Raw genomic sequence first — 20,366 nt, forward strand, 5'->3', positions numbered from 1 at the left:
AGTTCTGAAATAGAAAGAAATGTGGCCACATGAATTTACCTTTGTATACATACAGAATTGCTTTCTAGTTTTGCTGCTTCCCATTATTTTCTGGGTTTTTTTTTTCCTTTTCATCCTTTGATTGTAGCTACTTAGAAGTTTAAGGAGTTAGCAGACAGCAGTAGGATGGGAAGCGATAAAGCAAGACACTCCAAAACAGCAAGACTGCATCCAGTTATTTACTTTTTGTTAGAACACAGTCTACCTTTAGATCAGTTCCCTTTGAAAGTTTGTGTTTAGTGAGTAATTATTCAGGGTGATGTGTCAGAAGAGCTAGCGGCCATTTCCCGACAGAACCAAGCCTTAATTTTTAAAATATTTTAAATACTGCAGTTGAGTGTTGAGAGGCCACAGTTTCCTCCTCGAGTATCAGAGTTTCGATGTCCCTCCAGCTTCTGCTGCAGCAGTGGGTGTCAAGAGGCAGGTCGAAAGTGAGAATGCTCCTCAGGACTTTGCCAGGAGCTGAAGGTGTGTGTTTTGGGAGTACTGATTGCCCCCAGGTTATGTCATTCCAGGCTCTGATTTTAGCTGTAAATTTAGAGGAATTACCTAACTTGGCTGAAGTGACTGCTGGTTTTCTGGCCAAGATAGCTGAAGTAGCCTGACCCTTTGGTTCAATGCTTTGCCCTTATAATACATGGATACAATTTACCACAGCTCAAGCTACTAAACTTTGATTTTTATCCACCTAAACTAGTGGCAGACTAGTTTAGACTATTTTAGACTAATACTAATGAGAACTCCAAATCACAACATGCAAAGTTATCATGGTTCCAATTTACCCAAGGACTTAGTTAAGATGAGATGGACAATTAAAGAGCTGCTGTATAAAATAACAGCCCTCTGAAAAGAAAGCAGGGGCTAAGAATAAGCTGTGTCCCAGGATGTTTGTACAGATAAAACCCACACTCCAGTGGGCAAAAAATTAGCCTAGCTCTCAGAATCTGCACTTGATCATTGTTGCAGGAAGTGCAGGAAACTGTATTACATGGAATGATCAAAATTTAGAGTGTCTGTATTGTTACTTTCAAGAATTATTATTCCCTACTTGTCAAAGAACTGGCTGTTTAATCTGTCTTTCTGGATATCCATCTTCTTAATATGGATGGCTACAAGTCACCAAGAGTTTGACAAGGAGAAACCATTAGCTTCCGTCATAATTGAGTGCATGTTAAAATGATTAAGGTCCAAAAAGTAAAAGAAGGGTCAGTATTATTTAACAAACATTTTACTGCAAGACTTGTTTTCTTAACTTTATTATTAGAAGATTTGACACATTGGAAGGATAAGGCATGACGTATTAACAGGTAGTGGTGCAAAGTAATTTTAATTATTGTTTTCAATGTTCTCCAGAGAATACAAAACATCTTTATTTAGAGTTGGCATGTGCCACCTTTGCAGTCTTTAGAGCATCCAACACAGAGACCTTGTGCTTGAAATTAAGTGACACAAAGTGGCCAAATTTCCTTTGTAGGTGTTCTGCTGTCTTTATATGCTGAACTTGTGAGTAAGGGTGCTGTAGGGGGCATCATCAGAGAGCAATCAAAGTCTTAGGAGAAGAATGAACTCTTTTTCTGTTCCCGAGGCTGGGGGCTTCACCTGTTCAATCTTTGCTCTGTTGGTAACCTCACTGACTGTGACGGAGACAATCCTCTGTGGGAGCATGACCTCCACACATTCAAACTGGCCTCCAGTTTTCAACTGTCTGCTGATTTCAGAGACCCACTTGATTATGGATTGACTTTCTTACTTCTTTTCTGTCTTGCTGCTATTTTATCTGAAATATTTTATTAGTTCTAGCTGAAATTGGCAGAAAAGAACACCAGAACTGAAATGCATTGTGGTGGATTGTTCTCTTGTGTAACAACTTTCTAAATTGTGGCAATATATTTACTTTACGATTCCTATAAATGCTCACTGTCGTTTATTTACTTGCCAATACATGTTTGATTACTTTGCTCTGAAAATTAAGGCGTCCAGTTGAGTCAGCTTACAGAGAGAGCCTGGAGATGCATGAGAGAAGAAAGGTGGTGGAGAGAGATTTTGGTGGATGCTTGCAGACCTCTTACATGGCTGTTTGGTGAGCTCTGGGTCTTTATGGCTTGCTGATTTCTCTTCAGGGGTTGGAGAACCTACAACATATTGAAGGGTGGGCTGTTTATTTTCCCTGTGTTGTTTTTATGTACTGAAATATTGTAGTGAAAATAGCTGGGTGGGGTGTAATGAATGTTTTCAAAGACCTTCCTTTGAAAGAGGCTTTTTTCCAGCCCTTGGTGGTCACCACCCATTTTCCTGTGCTGTGCACGCCTCTCTCATTGTTCCTACCCACAAAGGCCCCTTGTGTGAACCTGTCAGCAAATGTGCCAGCAGGACGAGCTAAAATATCGTGAGATATTGGTCCAAGCCTTGTGCTTCAGCAGCTTGGACCAGGTTGAAGCACTAATACCCACCACAAATGTTGGTGGCTCTTGCCCAAGGCATAATGAAGCATTAGATCGTAAAACTTGGGATTTGTCAACAGTGTTCAGCATGACTCTCAACTCTTTACGGTTGAGTGGGTTTGAGGCTGAAGTGTAAGTATGCATACCACTGATAGTAAAGTCATGCCATGGCAATGTTTGTCCCTTAGGCTTGAAATAAAGCTTAATTGAAATATTGTCCTTGTTTACCTGCAGTTGCACCATCTTGATAAATAGTGCTGGTTGTGGTTTGGTATGGGCTGGGATGTGGTCAGTGCCCCATCTGAAAAATGAGGCTGGTTTTGAATTTAACTTCAGGGCCCACCTCCCCCAGCCTGTGAATTGCACTTCATTCACCTTTAGCTTTAACCCGCTGGTGAAGAGATAAAGCACATCCTTTGGTATGTGTTTTTTAGAGTAGGCAAATAGTTGGGTTATCTGAAAACCTGCTGAGCTTTTCAGCAACAATATGTATGGACTTCTAGATTAGCTGTCAAAATTGACTGATTACTACAAGTAATGCCACATGATAAGGATCTGCAATCTCTCAAACAGAAATCATTGATAGACATCTCAGGTTGTGCATTGTCACAACCTTATCCCTGCTAGTGCAGTAGGATTCCAGCATTAGCTGTGCTGCAGGGACTCATGAATGTGTAAGTGGAAAATACTATGAGGAGAACCTGAGCGATACATTTATAACACCCTCCCTCAAAAAACAAAATTAAATTGGCTGATTTGAAAGCAAGTTCAGTTTTGGTCAACGTTCAAACAGTCGTTTCTGTTGTGATGTTTAGTGAGTCTGACAGTGGGATTTTTTAGTCTGTAGCTTGTTTCTGAAGCTCTCCATATCTTGGCTGGCATCAGAGTTGATTGCCACAGGGAAGGAATCCATGATCCAGTATCTTGATGGAGCAAAGCAGTGCAAAACCAGTCTGGGGAGAGAAGACTGAGTTGAGGTGACTTGCTGCTCCTCTGAGACTTGTTTATATGCTGAGCTTCTTTTCTCTTAACTTTCCTTAATATTTGAGAAGATGGAGGACTGTTTCACTGATGTGTTCTAAAGCAGCAGCTTTACAAGGGTTATCCAGAGCTGTCCTGACCCTTTCTGTGACCAGCACTGGGACTTGCCAAACATGCAGTAAATTGGAGCAGGATACTGCGCCTCCTGAAAACTAAGCCATGAAAAAGGTCTCCCTGCCACCGAGCCTTAATGTAGGGAATGGGTTGAAAAGGCTAAGAGGCAGTGCCTTTATCTGCTCTTAACTGCTGATCAAGCAGCAGCCTGGCATCTTCTCTGCATGCCGTGGGCCTCGTGTGGTTCCATGGGACTGTGCCTTGCCCCAGAAGCAATGTGCTTGGCACATCCTCTGAGGTACCAGGCTCGTACTGGCATGGCAACTGCAGCACAGGCTGCACTCACAGCATTGTAAAACAATCCAGGAACAGATTAATGGCTGCCGAAATCCTAATACTTATCTTTCTGGTTCAAGGTACTCATAAACCTAGAGAAAAACCGGTAGAACATAAATCCTGTAGATGTTGTTTTGCTTACTATGATTAAATTTATCAGACTCTGTTGACATACTGTGAACCTAAATGCTTTAAAGAAATGTAAGTGCTCCTGCAGCCTCTGTGAGGTTTGCAACACTGAACTCCCAAAGTACTACTTAATTGCTGTGACAACTTCAGTATTCGCAATGATACTTTAAATTGCAGGTGCAAAGTGTTTTTCTTGTAACAGCTGCATTAAATGCAGCTAGTGATATAAAAAAAGATGCTAGTGCTATAAACATTTTAAAACTATACAGGTGTAATGCTTTTTGTCTCAGCACAACCTCCCCCCCCAAGAAATAAGTGTCAGGAATGTTCATGAAAATAAATAAAATACAAATCCAGTACAGCTTAATTATTCTGACTAAAGGTACTACCAGAGCTTCAGACACTGGAGAAGGTAGTCTTACATGTGGCTTTTAAAGTACACATAGAATTTATCTAAGGAGCTGATGTGTTCCCTGTTCAAGAAAACAGATTCCTGGCTGTGTTACTGTCAGCTGTGGTGGGTCTGGAGTGATATGGACTTAGTGAATCATAAATATGCTCGAACACACCTAAAGTTTTGTATTTGCTTAGGCCTCATCTCTTGGTACTCTAATTGTAGTAGCCAAACCCTCTATTGTTGTGCCAGGCATCCTTTGAAAAGGCCCAGTGAGAATGGAAATGAGATCCTCACTCTTAATACAAACTCTTCCCTCATCTGTCCCTGAGACACTCAGGTTTCTCATTTTCATGACCATCATCTAGCCTTTGGTTTTAAACTTGGAGAAAGGAATTGCATCGCGTACTGATGTGGCAGTAGGTGCCAAGCTTTGCTGAACTAGCAGTGATTTGTTATTTAATGAGTATAGAAATGTAAGAAATCCCTCAATCGAGCCAAGAAGTCAATGGTGAGTTACTGTAAGTTAGGGCAGCTTTAAAGGAAGGGTGGAAGACATTTCATTTCCTTATTTTTGTAATAGCCCTTTCTCTTAGTAGCTTTTCTTGTTACCTTTGAACTGTTATTTCCTTTATTAACAAATTCCACATTTTTGTGTCATTTGTATTTTTTTGTCTGTGTATTGGGCGCCATGTCCCAGTGGGCAGCAGCGTTGCTTTAGCACTTGCCCCTCCATGAGCACTCCACAGATTTTGAGCTGTTTTTTGCTCTCTGACTGAAAATAACTCTGTTCTTCCCCTTCCTATTGCTCTTGCTGGTGTGCTGAACTTGGGCATCTGATGTCTTCTCAAACTTTAGAAATAATAATTTTGTCTGGAAAGAGGTATAAGGAGGGGATCTGCATGGCACTGTATATGGGTTTCCTTCACAGCTTTCATAGTTTGGCCTGAGATCCTGGTGAGTGAGTAAATTGCTGTTTCTAGCACTTTTTGTTTACCCGTGGTCACTTTTATTACTTTAACGGAGGGAGCTTTCAAAAGCACAGCATGCCATCCAGAATAAACTGCTTGTCAAGTAGAATGGTTACAAATACTTTTTAAAGGAATTTTAAGGCTAAGTAAGCATGACCACTGGCTGGTTGGTGTCTGCAAACACATCTCTGGGGCAGTCAAGTGGTGTGGTTCTGAGATAGCTATGGAGTGTCTCAGAGTCAGCAAAACTCCTTTTCAGATACTATCCTAGTTCAAAACATTTAGGGATTTGCCAAGCAGAAGGTAATGCAAAATATAAACACAGCAAGAAATGGATTTTATAGTTTAAGATAAATCTTTGTTATCTAAAGTAGTAGTGCCTGCTAAAATATTTTTATTTTTTTACAGGTTTTGGTCCGAAAATATTTTTTATGCTAAGCATCTATCTTATTTCATTTCTCTGTACTGTAAAATGTTTTCTTATCTTTGAGTATATCTTAGAGTGTATTTTTCTTGTTCTGCCAGTGAGCATTTGAAGCTTTAACTCTGAACCATTCAAAATGAGCATTTACTACAGAAATTTCTTGTGACAGCTTAATTAACTGTGGATTCTTGACCTTTAAAGTGCTGAAGCTAGAAACATTTAATAACCAGCCATTGGACATAAGGTAATATGCTTGTTGTTTTACTAGCTTGCATACATGGCAGTTTGAAGCAAAGTCCAAGGGTCACCAAAATCATGAAGTACACTCGAGCGAGTCAGTCTGAACTGTGTGCTGTCGGAATGTGTCATGTAGTGTGTATGTACGAGTGAAGGCTACTGGGTTACAAGATATTTTTCTGCAAGGTGTGGATTACAATTTCTCTGAAATTTCTGTGCTCTGAAGCTTACAAGGTGGGAGTGTAATTCAGTGCAATTGCTGCACTGCTGAATCTTAAACAAGCAAGTGTGTGTACACAACCTGCGTATCGACCCACATGGACTTGTGGTGAGCAGCAAAACCCTGAGTAGAAGATTGCTATCGTTGCAAGTCCCCTCTGTCAGCCTAGAGGAGGCCACCAATGTCGTTGACAGAAGGGGTGATCACTGAAGCTGACCACCTGGAACCATCATCAGCTGAGTGGGTACTGAGGGTTTTGACGGGGGTAACTGCCTGTGGGAACTACCAGGGAGATGTATGGGTGGAGATGGTGGGCAGGGATTACTGTGGAGACAGAGTACTGGTAGGATTAAAACTGCAGAGAGTGAGGACAGTCACAGTCAGTGGAAATGGGACCAAAACCTCAGGACAGTCCCACTCTGCTGAGCTCAGGAGGGTTTTGTGGGTGCCTAACCCTCCTTCGGATCAGTGAGTGATGTTGTATTCCTGTGCCTACACTCCCGTGCAGGGGGTGGTCTGTTAGCCCTGATGCTTGTGGGGCTGATCCCTGCTGTCTCTGGGTTGCAGGTGCTTTTTGGAGATGCCCCAGAACGGCAGTGACAGCGGTGCAGCCCCTGGCCCAGGCTGGCTGCCTTAGCATTTCTCCTAGCTGCTGGAGGCAAGAGCTGCCACAGCAATAGGCACCAGGAAGACAATCCTTAAGATGACATGGTATTTTTGCAACATTAAGCCAGATGGATTATGTGGGGCTTCAGGTTTTGCCAATAAGTTGCTGTCCCTGAAGTTTCCAGTCCTGTACTATGAAAGGCATCAGAAAGTCAGATTATAATCTTCACCCTGGGTGTGCAAGACCTTTGTCTGCAAGCATTCCCGCCTGATTTCAGTGAAGCTGTGTTGCAAGGACCTGCCAGAGATGAGCAAGAGGATAGGAATCTCATTCCCAAGATCCATGCAGAGCATTCTGACATTGCTTTGGATGGTTCCACCCAGTGGGATCAGTGTTTTTATGTACCTGTGCATGGGTGTACCCTTGGGACTTATTTGGTTTGGGTTCATGGGAGAAACATGGAGAACTGCTTCTGAAAATTTGGAAGCATCACCTGGGAGGGCAAATTCTTGCAAGTTGTTTGTCATCTTTTCTCGCGTGTGTCAGCCTGTAAATTCTATTTTCAGAGTGCAAACTAAGTCTGCCAGGAGGGAGTGGGAAATCATGTAAACAGCTCTCCTGAGGGTACAGTGCCATACTTGTGTTGTGTGGCAGGTAACTGCCTGTGCTTCCATTCCTTCTGATTTGCATGCCTGTGAGTGCTGCGGCATCAGAGCATCATACAGCAACCTTGTCAGAGACCTTGCTGGGGAAGCAATACCTCCTTATTCCTTCTCCTCTTAGTCTCCTGACCACCCTTTACGTAGCCAAGATCTAGATGGAGTCTCCAGACCTATACCTCAGCTCAGCCTCCCCATTTCCAATAGAAATTTGAGCCTTTTCTTTCCTTTCTTGTTGTTTTATCAGGAATAGTTATGCTCCGATTGCAATGTGAGGGTGCGTGTGTGGCTCAGTGGAGTCTTACCCTGCCAGATCCTGGGACACCTGAAGAAGCGAGTGTTGGGAAGCTCCAAGGAGGCTTCCCCTGCAATACCCCTGGGCCTTGGACCTATGTATGCCTGGCTTGATTTGTGGTGGCTTCCTCATCTCTCCTTTCTGTACTTCAAAAAATCTGTCAGAGGTTTGGATGAGTGAGGTTTTTGCTTGCATCACTTTCTCCAAGCAGTGACGCACACATTTGCTTTTTTTCTGCCACATAAGTGGGTGGTTTATGTGCTAGGAGGGAATGATTCATAAATTAGCTAGAGCCTGAGCCTTTTCTCAGTTGCCCTAGTGTTGCGTGAAGAGGATTCGATGTTAGCCTTTCCTCTTGGCCTTCAGTCATGCCAGTTGTTGAGCAGTCACAATCTGGGTATGGGTAGTCCAGTCTCACCAGGGTGAAATGCTAATTCCCTGCATGACATGGGGTAACTGCAGAGAGAGTTAATGGCCTGCAGTCTGCAATGAAAACCATAAAAATACTGCTTTTTGCAGAATTCTGTCACTCGACTGCAATTTCAAGAGGCTTTTGCAGCCAGGATGAGTAAGCACAGAATGACTGTCTTTGACATGGGCATCCCTGTGAGGATGAGCAAGCAAGCATAGATGGATGTCTAGAGGGGGAAGTGGCATGGGACATGGAGATCTTTTGGATCTTGGTGTGCTTATGCTGGGCTGGCTACAATAACAATGTGACTCGAGGGTGTGCTAAGTGAGGGAAGATGGGGAGGAAAATTGAGGTGCAGGAAGCCACAGGGGAAATGCTTAACAAGCAAGTTGTTTGTTTATGTAAAGTGATAATGGATGAGCAAAAAAGTCTTTTGAAAGCAACCAGGCAGGCTGATTCCTCCCCTTGTTTTCTGATGTGAGAAAGCTCTTGTGCAGTGTGTAATCAACATCGATGCCTCTCTGCAGAGAACCCAAGCAGGACAGTCAGAAGCAGTGTTGAGGGAAAGCATCAGCAGCAGAGAGAAAGAAAATCTTTCTCTACTCATAGCATGAGTTATTAGAAACCTTGAGCAACCCATGGTTAATGAAGCCAGATTGTCTCATTAGCCACACTTCAAAATTATATTTACAGAGGTTAGCAAAATAAATATTTTTCTTCATAGCTAGAGTGATGTCATGAGAGACCCTGTCTCATACAACCTGTTTTTACTGCATGAATTTTGACCTGGCTTTGACCTTGGTTCACAAAGTTTCATATTTAAATGAGGGGGGATTAGATTTTGTTTTGCCCAAGCTGGTTCTAATGTAAAAATTGTGGGCTCTAGGTTTAGAGCAGAGCTCAAACATTTATGTTCAAGTTAAATTTTCCAAGCAACAACTGGAAATTCTCACAAATATTGCCACACAGTTTTTGTTCTGCTTGGTTTTGGTTTGTTTCTACTCTTTTATTTCATTGTTATAATTAGAAACTGCAAAGATTTGTTCTTAGCCTACCATCTTTATAGGCACAGTGTAGGCACATTTTTCTTTAGAGAGCAAGACCTATTTCTGAAAGTAGCAATGATACATGTATTTTACATGGCTTTCCTGTACCTACCACGTGCCCCAGGAGGACAACAGAAAATACCTTCTCAGACAGTTGTATGAGGGGACCTTTTTTTTTTTTAACATGGACATAGTATGACTCTTACTTGGCAAGCAGAAAAGTAATGAGTTTGTGTCACCTTGTGAATATCTGATCCTTTAGGTTCAAACTTGTGTGAGTTGACATTCACTTCAGTGATGCCCCTGAAGTAATTATCGAAATTGGATCCTGCCATTATGTACTGAAATATGTGTAGGTTTCCTCCAGCACATGCTTCATGTAACAGAGGCCATGTTAGAAAACATTCACCTTGGGCAAAATAATTGTGAAAGAGGTTTGCTAAGGGCTGATCATGAATCTTGAGAAGATACTGTAAGAATTTATGAGGCCCTTTGCCCTGTTAGCACACTCACTGGTGAGCACCTATCTGATCCCACACATGTGCCCAGCTTCATGTGTTTTGCAGCACGAGAGCTCCACTGATGTGTTGTGAGCCCACTCCTGCTTTGGACGATATCAAGTAGCTGGCCTTGTTGGGACCCAGAAAGCACCTTACTATAACTTTACTCAGAGCATTTAATGTGCATCCTGGCTCTTTTTCCTTTGTTCTAATTTATGAAGCTTCCTATTGTTTCAATACCTAGAATCTTTTGCAGGCTGTCTAGCTTGTCAAGAAACAGTCATCTTCTTTAGAATACAGTAGTATTGATTAATCATATTTTTCTATTTTATGCGGTTTAGCATGAGGCTAGTCATGATTGGAACAGTTTCTAGAATTAAGTCATGCGATTAATACTTGTTTTTCTCAGAAGCTTCGTACAACATAATATATTTATTGAAACTCCTTGTTTTGTTGGGGTGGGGTGTTCTGGTTGATCCATTTTTAGTTTGTAGGCTTGTTATTTTATATTGATGTCAGAAAAAGCAGGTTATAAGCCACTTCATTTTTGGGAGCGTCATGAATGGAGAGATGCCGCTGGTGATTCTAGAAATGAATCTGCAGGCACAACAGCAAAAACAGTGGGACTGCTCTGTTCCACACCCTGTTCTGTGCTCATTCAAGCAGTGCTGTTTGTGCTGGTACTCTACTGCAAGAGGCTGCCTGAAGAGAAATGGATTCTGGGATGGTGTGACTGAAATGCAAAACCTCAGCTTGTGCAAGTGTAGGAAATTGCAATATTAGTAGAGCTACATGGGGTTGAAATAGCTGGTGTTTTTGAATGGGTGTAGGTGCTTCATTTTCTGAAATAAGAACTGTACTTTATAAAAGAACATTGGAGTCAGTGAAGTTCCTTCTTAAACTGCTCTATACCAGAATCGCGACAAACAAATTCCTTGTGTTTCTCACAAATGTTAAATTTAGCTTTATGTCCCTTGGTGGCTTAGTTTTGCATACTTGCTTCATAGAACATTTTCCCCTTCATAATTTTCTGCTCTTGTGTTCTCTGTGGAGTTTGAAGGAGGCTGGCTCTATTGGTTGTGTTATTTTACTCAAGAAGGAGGAATCTGTTTTCATAGACAATGGATAGATGGTGATTTAATTCGAATAGCTTCTACAAAGGAGAGGTATCTTGCAAGGAACACTCTTTGCTTTCCCATTTTGTACCCTTTGTGGTCAAGGAAAGGGGGTTTTCCAGAATAGTGGTGTATTTAGAGATGAGACTGTTCTATGGATCAACACAGTTTGATCCTCTATTACTATATTCATTTTAATGTGGGGTACAGCCATTGCAACTCTATGAATTGTACTATCTATGACACAGCCATATGCACTGTAATTATTCTAGCTTTAAAATGAATTGCCCCATCATTCCAGAGTAAGGGAATTTAGATTGAACAAACAAACAAATAATTTTTAATGTATCCTGAATCTCAGGAGTAATAGTTTGCTGGTTCATTTTGAGTCTCTTGCCTAAGGCGGATCTTGATCCTGTTAATCTCAGTGGGGATTTGGAGCATCCAAGGGCTGACTGTGTAGAATTGGAGCCCTTTCTATCTGTCAGTCCTCTCTGAATTCCCATTTTAAAAGGAGCAGGTAGGTATTAAAGTCTGGCCAATTGATTTCAACCACTTGACAGAATGGATTCATTGCTGAGAAGATTAATTTTTGTAAATGCCTCTCAAGTTGTGAACTGCATTTCAAGAAGTGCTTTTTCCTTTCTCTTCTTTACCTATCAGGAGCAGCTCCGAACGGAGGAAGGAGAAATCAAGAGATGCAGCAAGATGCAGAAGAAGCAAAGAGACCGAAGTTTTCTACGAACTGGCACATGAGCTGCCCCTGCCCCACAACATCAGTTCCCACCTGGACAAGGCATCCATAATGCGCCTGGCAATCAGTTTCCTACGAACTCATAAGCTTCTGTCTTCAGGTAAGATCTGGCTAAAACATTGAAGGCAACTTGGTAAGACTCTGCATGCTCTTCTCCAAGTACATTGTGCTAAAGTGAGAACGGGACATAACTGCTTTTGTGAGAATACACCTAGATTTAAAGATAGGTTGGTGAGGTTTTTTTCATCAGAATGATTTATATTTCAGTTAGGTTAGAAAATCTGAGTGATATGAGTCATATAGGGTCTTCATTACCAAAATAACAACTAGTGCAGTTTTGCCTCTCTAAAAGAAAAACCTCTCAGAACTCTTGAATGTGGTTTGTTAAAAGCTCAGTTACAAGATTTTAAGCTTTTAAGAGTTTAACCAGAATTCAAACATATGCCTTAAGCTTCCATGCTGAAATAAAATTTGATTTGGCATGGCAAGCGTGTTTGTGCCAGCATATTCAAACAGCAGCTGGGAAATTCTGAAGGTCCAGTACTTTGTTTGAAAGGGCTAATTGTGCTATCCACTGGCAATGTAGTTAGGTAGATTGTTTATGACAAGGTAGACTAAGATAGCTAAACCAAACAACTTTTCAGTACTTGCTGTGAACAGATTCTGTGTATTCAGAATCTTGCTCATGTTGGACTACTAGGAAATGTGAACCCACATCATTTCTATAGTCTGTGAAAATTTAAAATTAGCAATATTCTTATTTTGCCCCTGTATTTGAATCGTCACTTTGATGGAAAACTGTGGCTTGAGTAGCCTGTAAGATCAGTGAAAACAACTAATATTTCTGGGGAAACTTTCACGCTCTGGCCTTTAGGCGTTGAGAATACAATAAGCAAACAAAGCCTTCATTGTTTCTGAAAGGTAACCCCAAAATTTCATCATTAATGACAAAACTCCCAATAAGGTCACAATTGCACTTCAGAAAAGTTGAGTCATACCATAGCAGTTACTTTAATAAATGTTATTAGGAAGTATCCCATTTTGAGGATGAGTGTGCTGTTGGTTGGTTTGAAAGATATGGCAAATTCAATTCTGCTTCTGTGTGCTGTGTAATTTTTTGTAGTGCTTTTGGCTTCTGCTAAACACTATTGTATAAAGTGAAGGTACTCTCAGCTTATAGAATGTGGTTTTAACATTTACTTCAGTGGAAAGAAAAGTTTATTTGCTGGACAGTATTTGGAAATCATCTCTGATTTCATCATGTAACTAATACTTGAAGAAGTTGCGTAAATAGGTAAATGTTCTTAAACATGCTGTACACCAAGCCAGTTTGTTAGTAACTTTCTCATAAAGACACAGCCTCAGCTTTTCAAGTATTTGTATGGCACGAACTAGAGACTGGCACAGCATAGGAAAAGCAAACTTCTGAAGGGCTGTAACAGGTAATATAAATAATGTGTATGCCTGTGAAAATTCACATGAAATAGTTGAACACTGTCATAATCAGAGAAATACATTTGCTGACATGATAAGCTTAAAGTAACTTTTCAGATATGTTTACACTTCTTAGTGAGGAAAAAAATATACAGGTGAAGCATTTATTTTGATGCTTCTGTAGTGTTAAGGCTTAGACTTGTATTATTTGATAGTGATGACAAGTCAGTATATGTATATAATATTCACACATACCCATAAAGATATGATATTTCTGTGACAGTGTCTGAAAAACAGTGTGATTCATGTGGCTGATTTACATTTTCTTGAAGTACCACCAGTACCCAGCAGTTAGAAAGGAATCTGAAAATAAAATGTTACAGTAGCGACAAGCTGTGCTTTAATATTTCATGCTTTCTCTATGCTTGGACTTAAATCTGATGCACTCACTTCCCCAGTTTAAATCTTCACTTGGACGAAGTCCGCTCGTTAAAATTTGTGTTGTTAGCCAAATGCAGATTTGTCCATGGCTGCATGTTTTAGACACTAGAGGTGTAGATAAAGGTTTCAAAATTTTTGATGCTTCTATTCTGAAGAATTGAACCTAAGGTACTTTAAAGGGACTATTTTTCTGGAAATTTGGGGTATTATTTCCTGATAATGAAAATACACCGAAATGAAAATCTCAAGCCAGAAAACCTTGTCTGCTGCTCATCTGTTATCCTGAGTATAGCTAACATTTAAATTAGATTTTGTATTTTCAACTGTGGACCTGTGAATAATGTCTGTCTTTGAGGATGCTGGCTGGCACTGAGGAGGCCATCCAATATCATTCAGAGTGGTAGGTTTTGGATGCAGCTGTAGGCTCACTGATGAAGAGGTTTGCTTCTTATCACATTTTGACGAGTGAAGCAAGATGGAAATTGGGCCTGTGCGATGTTTGTGCATGTTCTGTTCTTGCATTTTGCTCTGGACCTTCTCTGAGCCCCAAGCAAAGCTGCCCTGGTTTCATGGGCATGTTCAACAGCCTGAAATTTAGCCACAAAGTAATTGTTATGTTTGAGGAGCCTGATTTGACTGACATGGAGCTTGGGGGATACTATGTGGTCTCTGACAGGTGGACTAGAAGTGGGGAGGTGGAGGTGCATGAGAAGCAACTGCCTGGAAACCCTCTCATTACTTTCTGTTTTCTTCATGGAAAATGTTTTGATTATTTGGACTAGACGCATAATGTAAACTGGAGTTAAGAGTATTTATTCTGTCATTAATCAGGATATTGAAATAACATTTATATGTATATAGGTATACAGTGTCACTAAAACGGGCTTGCATCGCAGCTTGAAAAATTTTTCAAAATCTAGTAGGTAAAAACTACTGTTTGAGTAGCATTTTTCTTATTTCTTACTTATTTTGTCGAGACCTACCAGTACACCAGATTGTATTTTGTATTGCTCTTTGTAGGCATGATTTGCAAACATCTCTCTTTGTTTCAAGGCAATTTTGCCTGAAGCAGAGAGAGCAAGGCCCTTCCCAGGACTGCACTCTCATCTTTCTGCAAGCTGATGCTCCAGATGGGATTTCAGAGATGGTCGCAGGCAACTTGCCAGCCTCACTTCGCTGGCATTGAGTGTCTCATGCCCCTTCCTATTCTTCCCTGAGTCGGAATAGGGCTTTTCACTTGTGTAACTCGGGTTGTTTTACTAGCTGCGTCTGCATAATGATTATTTATCTGTCGGGAAGCCAAGACCTAGGGAAATCTATGCCCACATTCTTCCAGCAGGTGAATGGCAGAGCCCCTGAATCAGAGCCCTCATTGAGAGCTCTCCCGCTACGTGACTCCAGAAATCCCGACTTCTGGATTGCAAGGGTGCATGTCTCCTGCAGGCTTTGCAGGGTTCGAGCTTGGCCCTTGTATCCTATCATAATAGGAAATAGCTGGTTGTATATCTCAGAGTTCAAAAGGGTAAAAAATACCAGGTTTTGCTTTATAAAAGTTGCTGCTTTACTTAGTAACACGTTTCCCTTTGATTTTCACAGTAGGCAATTCTGTGTGGGAATGTTGGAGAGGAAGCCTTTAACATTTAGAAATGCAGGCTGTTCGTCTGACGGCCTGATTGAGATTAGTATCACAGGAAGCAAACCGAAACAATAGCTTTATAATACTGTTTCCATGTTGTGCACAGAACAGTACGCAGTATAATTGGAATGCTAAGTAGAAATATTTAATTATGGTCATATTAAATATTTTTCAAGATGTCTCCTAGTTCTGTTGGCATAATACATTTTTGCCATCATCATATTCAAACTTTGGGATAAATTTAGAACTGATCTTTGTTCATTTCAAGTACAGATTTTGATCCCATAAAGTTGTTGCTGAAAAGAGGCATTTTGATGCTTGTCAGTAGTGGGACTTTTGGATTTGGGATATTTTGTCCATTCGTTTTGTCAGAAAAAAACCTGTTAGAAATACTTTTCCCTGATTATTTTCTGGTATAGCTAGTAAGTTAGGCTAATGCTTTTGGGGGGGTTTAGAGATGGCAAAAGACAAACAACTTGTTTTTGCTAAAGAATGGCTGTCTTGGTTAACAGCTAACATCATGGTAGTTACTAAGGTTGCTTCAGATAGTATCTTTTTGTCTGAATTTGAGGAAGAGAATCCATTTTAGGAAGCCTGTATATGTGGTGCCAATAATTTTGTGTTTATTTGAACCACACTGATGCTAACAGCATTACAAGAACCAGAACGCGTTGGTACTGGTGAATTTCTGTGTGCCAGGACTACAGACCTTTTAGTCAGGCTAATCAGGCACACACAACTTTATCCGCTTGCTTTAATCCCATCCCAATTGTGTGGTCACCCAGTAGTCTTTTCTGTGCAGAAATCCAGCAAAGGAAACTGGCTGGGAGCTGCTCCTGTGCAGGCAGACAGCAGCAGAAATGGGGAGGGAACAGGGAAGCAGACAGGAAGTTGTTTGGGAGAAGGGAGGCCACAAGGAAGCCAGTGTGAAGTTGTTTCAAGGGAGGGAGACAACAGAGCCGGAAAGCCAGCAGGGAGCTGAAGGGAAAAAATAGCTTTTCTCTGGGCTTTCAAGGGAGAGGACAAACTGTAGGGAGAAGTGATGTGGGCATTGTTTTTGAATGTCTGGACAAGCTGCATGTAATCTCAGACCATTGTGGCATAAAACAGTGCTTTAAAAATAGCATGTCTACTTGGTTGCTTTTATGAAATTGGAAAAACAGTTTTATGCCAACCATGCTGCTAGGAATGAGAGTAGAGCTGTGGGTCTTAAGTGCTTCAGCTGCTTGAAGTGATGTCCCTTTCCAGGGAAAGTGCACCAGAAGGTCCCTTGGGACTCAAAGCCTGGTCTGATGGGGTGCTGAATCCCACCATTCAACACCAATGGCTGCAGGACTCAAAGCGACTTCCTGGGAGCAGCATCTGTATGATTTGGCTAGATACAAACTCTGCAATCAAAACAACACTAACAAGTGTTTTCTTTATCCGAGTTGCTTGTGCACTTGGAGATAAGAGCCCTTCAGGAAGCTTCAAGTTTAAGAGTAGCTTTTTCTTTATGTATCTAAATTGAAAGCTTTTATTGAACACATTGAAATATCCCCTCGAACAGGATGCACTGCCCTGTCAAGACAGAAAAAAAAAAATAAAAATCAGTTGCTTTCCTTTGATGGAAAACAAGAAATCAGGAAAAGACAAGTCTTGTCTCAAAAGCCACTCTCTCTGATGTGAGATGGAGCTGCTGTTAGGGAAGATTTAACTTTTGCCTGCTGGCATCAGTCAGTTTTTACAACCCTCCTCTAGAGTGGCAGCTATAGCCTGGTATGTAACATGCTCAATGTTCAAGCAGCTTTCTGGTACTTTTATGAAACAGAATTAAAAACAAAGGAAAATTCTGTGCAGGTGACAATGTGACCTCCAGTAGAAACCTGTTTCATCACTGTCAACCTCTGAACTGACCAAAAGGCCCCTTTGAGTCAGATGAAAGGTGTTGAGAGGAGTATAGGCTTTTTTTTTAGGAGGGTTTTTTAATACATGGGCAGCTATTTCTTTTAAGGAGAGCCTGATTTTTGAGCCTTCAGACTCGGTCCAAGAGGTTGGACTGAAGGAAATGAGCAAGCATCTACGGAAAAAGTGTTCTTAAACTTGGGAACAGTGCACATCCTGACAGTGGGAATTAATCAAAGCTTGTTTACAAGAGCTATTTTTAGCATAAAAGGTTATCATAAACACTGCAATAAGCATTTGCTATTACAGTTCAAAGTTTCTTGTCAATGAATAAATTCTACTTAGGTGCTTAGAAAAAGTGTCAAAATAAGTACTTACCAAATTTAATACAGACTGGCATGGACTGAAAAATACTGTTTCAAAATTTGATGCAGTAAGAAATTATGCCTTGGGGCAATATGAACAGTGGGCAACCCACCAAATGCTGGGACATGGGACATGGTGGCTCTGTTTCTGGTTCTCCTGTAGCTCTGTCAGTCATCCCAGGGAGGCCTCTGCACTTTTCTGAGGCTTTCTAGCATGTTTCAACATCTCCCAATCTCACCTAGACAGGGATTCTCCTGCTTTATAGGCTTCCCGATGTTACATGTACACAGTCTTGGCTGGAATCCATCAATGTAGCTATAATATGAACAACAACGTTACAGCACTTCATTCTGCTGAATGTGCTATTAATTTATAGTTAAACTGGGATGTCTGCAGTCCAGTTTCCCTGCTATACCATCATTCATGGTTCCTGAACTTAGCAGAGAGAGGGGAGGGGAGATGGCGTTCTAGGAAAAAGAACCAAGAAATACATCCTTATTTCAAAATTTAGTTAGCAGCTATTTTGAAAAGCAATGCTAACAAAAAAAGGGATAAGAAACCCAAACTAAAAATCACTATAAACTGAGTCCCACAGTTAACTTTCTTGAAAACCCGGAAAATCTGTCTACAGAAGAAGTCTACATGAGGTGCTGCTATCTGAATAAAATGACCTCAGACTACTGGAAACCAAGAGCTGAAATTCTGCTCTCATCTCCTGATGCTAACCTCTGACTTTCATTTGGTTCCAGCTTTCTCAAATATTTTTCAGCTGAAGCTGAATTTTCTTATGCTAATGCTCCAGTCCAGCCCTGAGGTAAATTAATGAAGAAAATTTAAAGCAGAATGAAAGACAATAGGGATTTCAGGGAGGAGCTTGCAGTAGCCATGCCTTTTATTTGTTCATAATCTGTAAAATAGATTCTTTCAAAAGCAAACCAGAATTTTTCCTAGTGGCAATGACTACATTTCTCCTGATGTATCAGTCTCCTAAAGTGTATATATCCTGTGTGTATTAGTAGCTAGTGGTTTTCACAGGAGAGAGGGAACATGCTATAATGTTGACACTGCAGCCATAGGAGGGACTATTATTTATTATTTATATTACTATAATTATAGCAAGCTACCTGATACAGGGCATGCTAGGGCTGCCTCAGCATATTTCTTTACTACAGACTAAGGATCCTCAGGTAGCTGATATGCTTCAGGGGGTTAGCACAGATGACACCTTCTGGGACTCTGTGTTTGCAACCACCACAAAGAACCTGGAAACAGCAGAAGACATAAGAACCTTTGGTATATTCTCCAGTGCTGGTGCTGCCCTGGATAGGCTGCTGAGAACTGCTCAAGGGGGACAGGCAAGGAATAGATGGCCAGCCATAGCACAGTGGCTCCTGGAGCTGCTCATCACCTACCTTTATGTGCCTGATAATGCCTACAGTTTCCTCACTGCAGCTGCTCAGTCTTTGAAACATGAGCATGCCCTATTAAGTACTATAAGAAACCCATATCTGCCAGCTCCCCTTTCCTGCTATGTCTGGGGCTGCTAAGGAGAAAGGAGGAGGTGCAGTGGGGTTTATTGAGTTACCAGGGAAGCTGGGGTGTATCTGCAAAACACCTTGGTCATGCTTTTGGGTTATGTTAGAGGGGGTGCACAGCAGCACACAAACCCTTTTCTCTCCCTCCTCCCAGTCCACGCTACAGATGCCTCCAGCTGGACAAAGATAATTTAAATAAAAACAGTTGAACCCTGATCCTACAAACCTCTGTAACTGTGTGCTTTAAAGCTGACTATATCTTTAAGTGCTGTGCTCAGCTCAGATGTTAAGGGTTTGAACCTGTAGCCCTGATGTGACTGATCCTATGTCCTCTGTGTGTGTTTGTATAAGTAATATAATTTATATACATGGAAAAGCAAACTTAATCATCTGATAATACAAGTAAAGTGTTTGTCTTTCACTGTTGGAGGCATTTAAGAATACAAATGCTTTGAATAGCCTTCCTGCCTTTGAATGGTCATGTTTTGTTAATGCAAACTTAATGAGCTGGGAGAAAAAATGGAAAGGAGGGTCTAGGGTTAGAGCTGAAAAGTCATTTTTTTCTCTGAACCCACACTTGGCTGATTGTCTTGGGCTATAGCCATGATCCCTGCTGAATAAACCATTTGTTTGCTTCCGGAAAAGTAAAAAAAGACCCTTGACATTCTTTACGCAGCAGAAACAAGCTTGGGAGCAGATGGTCACTTACCTCTTTTTTTTTTTAACCTTTTTTTTTTTTTTCCTTCCCTAAATGTCATTATGGTCAAAGTGCATACTATTCAAATATATTATTGTGTATTTTCTGTATTTTAAATGCTAGTCCTGATGTAATTTCCTGAAGTAATTTGCTTTGTACTGAGGAGGAACTGGCCCCTGTGTGTGGAACTAGAATTGCAGTGCAGGGACACAAAATGATAAATCCTTAGTCTATGCTGGCTATCCCCAGAGAGTCCCTGCTTACCAAACAGTCCTATGGAACAGCGAAGGATGATAAACCAAGTGCTCTTAATGCCTCTGGGGCTGTCTGTGGCCGTTTCTTCTCTTGTTTGCATAATGGGTGATGGGCTGCTGCCAGGGAGGGATGTTGTGGAGCAGGAGGATGCAGCAGCAGCAGTCAGCATCGTTTTTGTCTCCACTCATCTGTTCCAAACAGCACTTGGTGGGCTCTGCATTGCAAATGCTCATCCCTCTGCATTTGCTTGCAGTCTATCCTTAGGCACCAGCAGATGCAGTTTCAGGAGGTGTATATATATATATCAAACCTATCCTTTAATCATAACTCATTAATACTTCAAAGTAAAAACTGCATTAGTTTGGTTCAGCCTCTTCCCTATCCAAAAAAATACCAAACCCAAACCACTTCTAATAATGTTTTACAAAGCAATGCCCCATTCCT

General features: G+C 41.1%; 1 protein-coding gene across 1 annotated transcript in view; it reads left to right on the plus strand.

The window, feature by feature from the left end:
- EPAS1 (endothelial PAS domain protein 1) overlaps positions 1-20,366 on the plus strand; it is a gene marked incomplete at its 5' end in the record, with an annotated part of 76,454 nt that overhangs the window by 28,961 nt on the left and 27,127 nt on the right. The window contains one exon of the mRNA XM_009085179.1: positions 11,584-11,774. Within this exon, the coding sequence (XP_009083427.1) occupies positions 11,584-11,774 (191 nt within the window). The remainder of the gene's footprint in view (positions 1-11,583; positions 11,775-20,366) is intronic.

The sequence above is a fragment of the Acanthisitta chloris genome, unplaced genomic scaffold, assembly GCF_000695815.1.
Source record: "Acanthisitta chloris isolate BGI_N310 unplaced genomic scaffold, ASM69581v1 scaffold4772, whole genome shotgun sequence".
In the NCBI taxonomy this organism is placed as follows: domain Eukaryota; kingdom Metazoa; phylum Chordata; class Aves; order Passeriformes; family Acanthisittidae; genus Acanthisitta; species Acanthisitta chloris.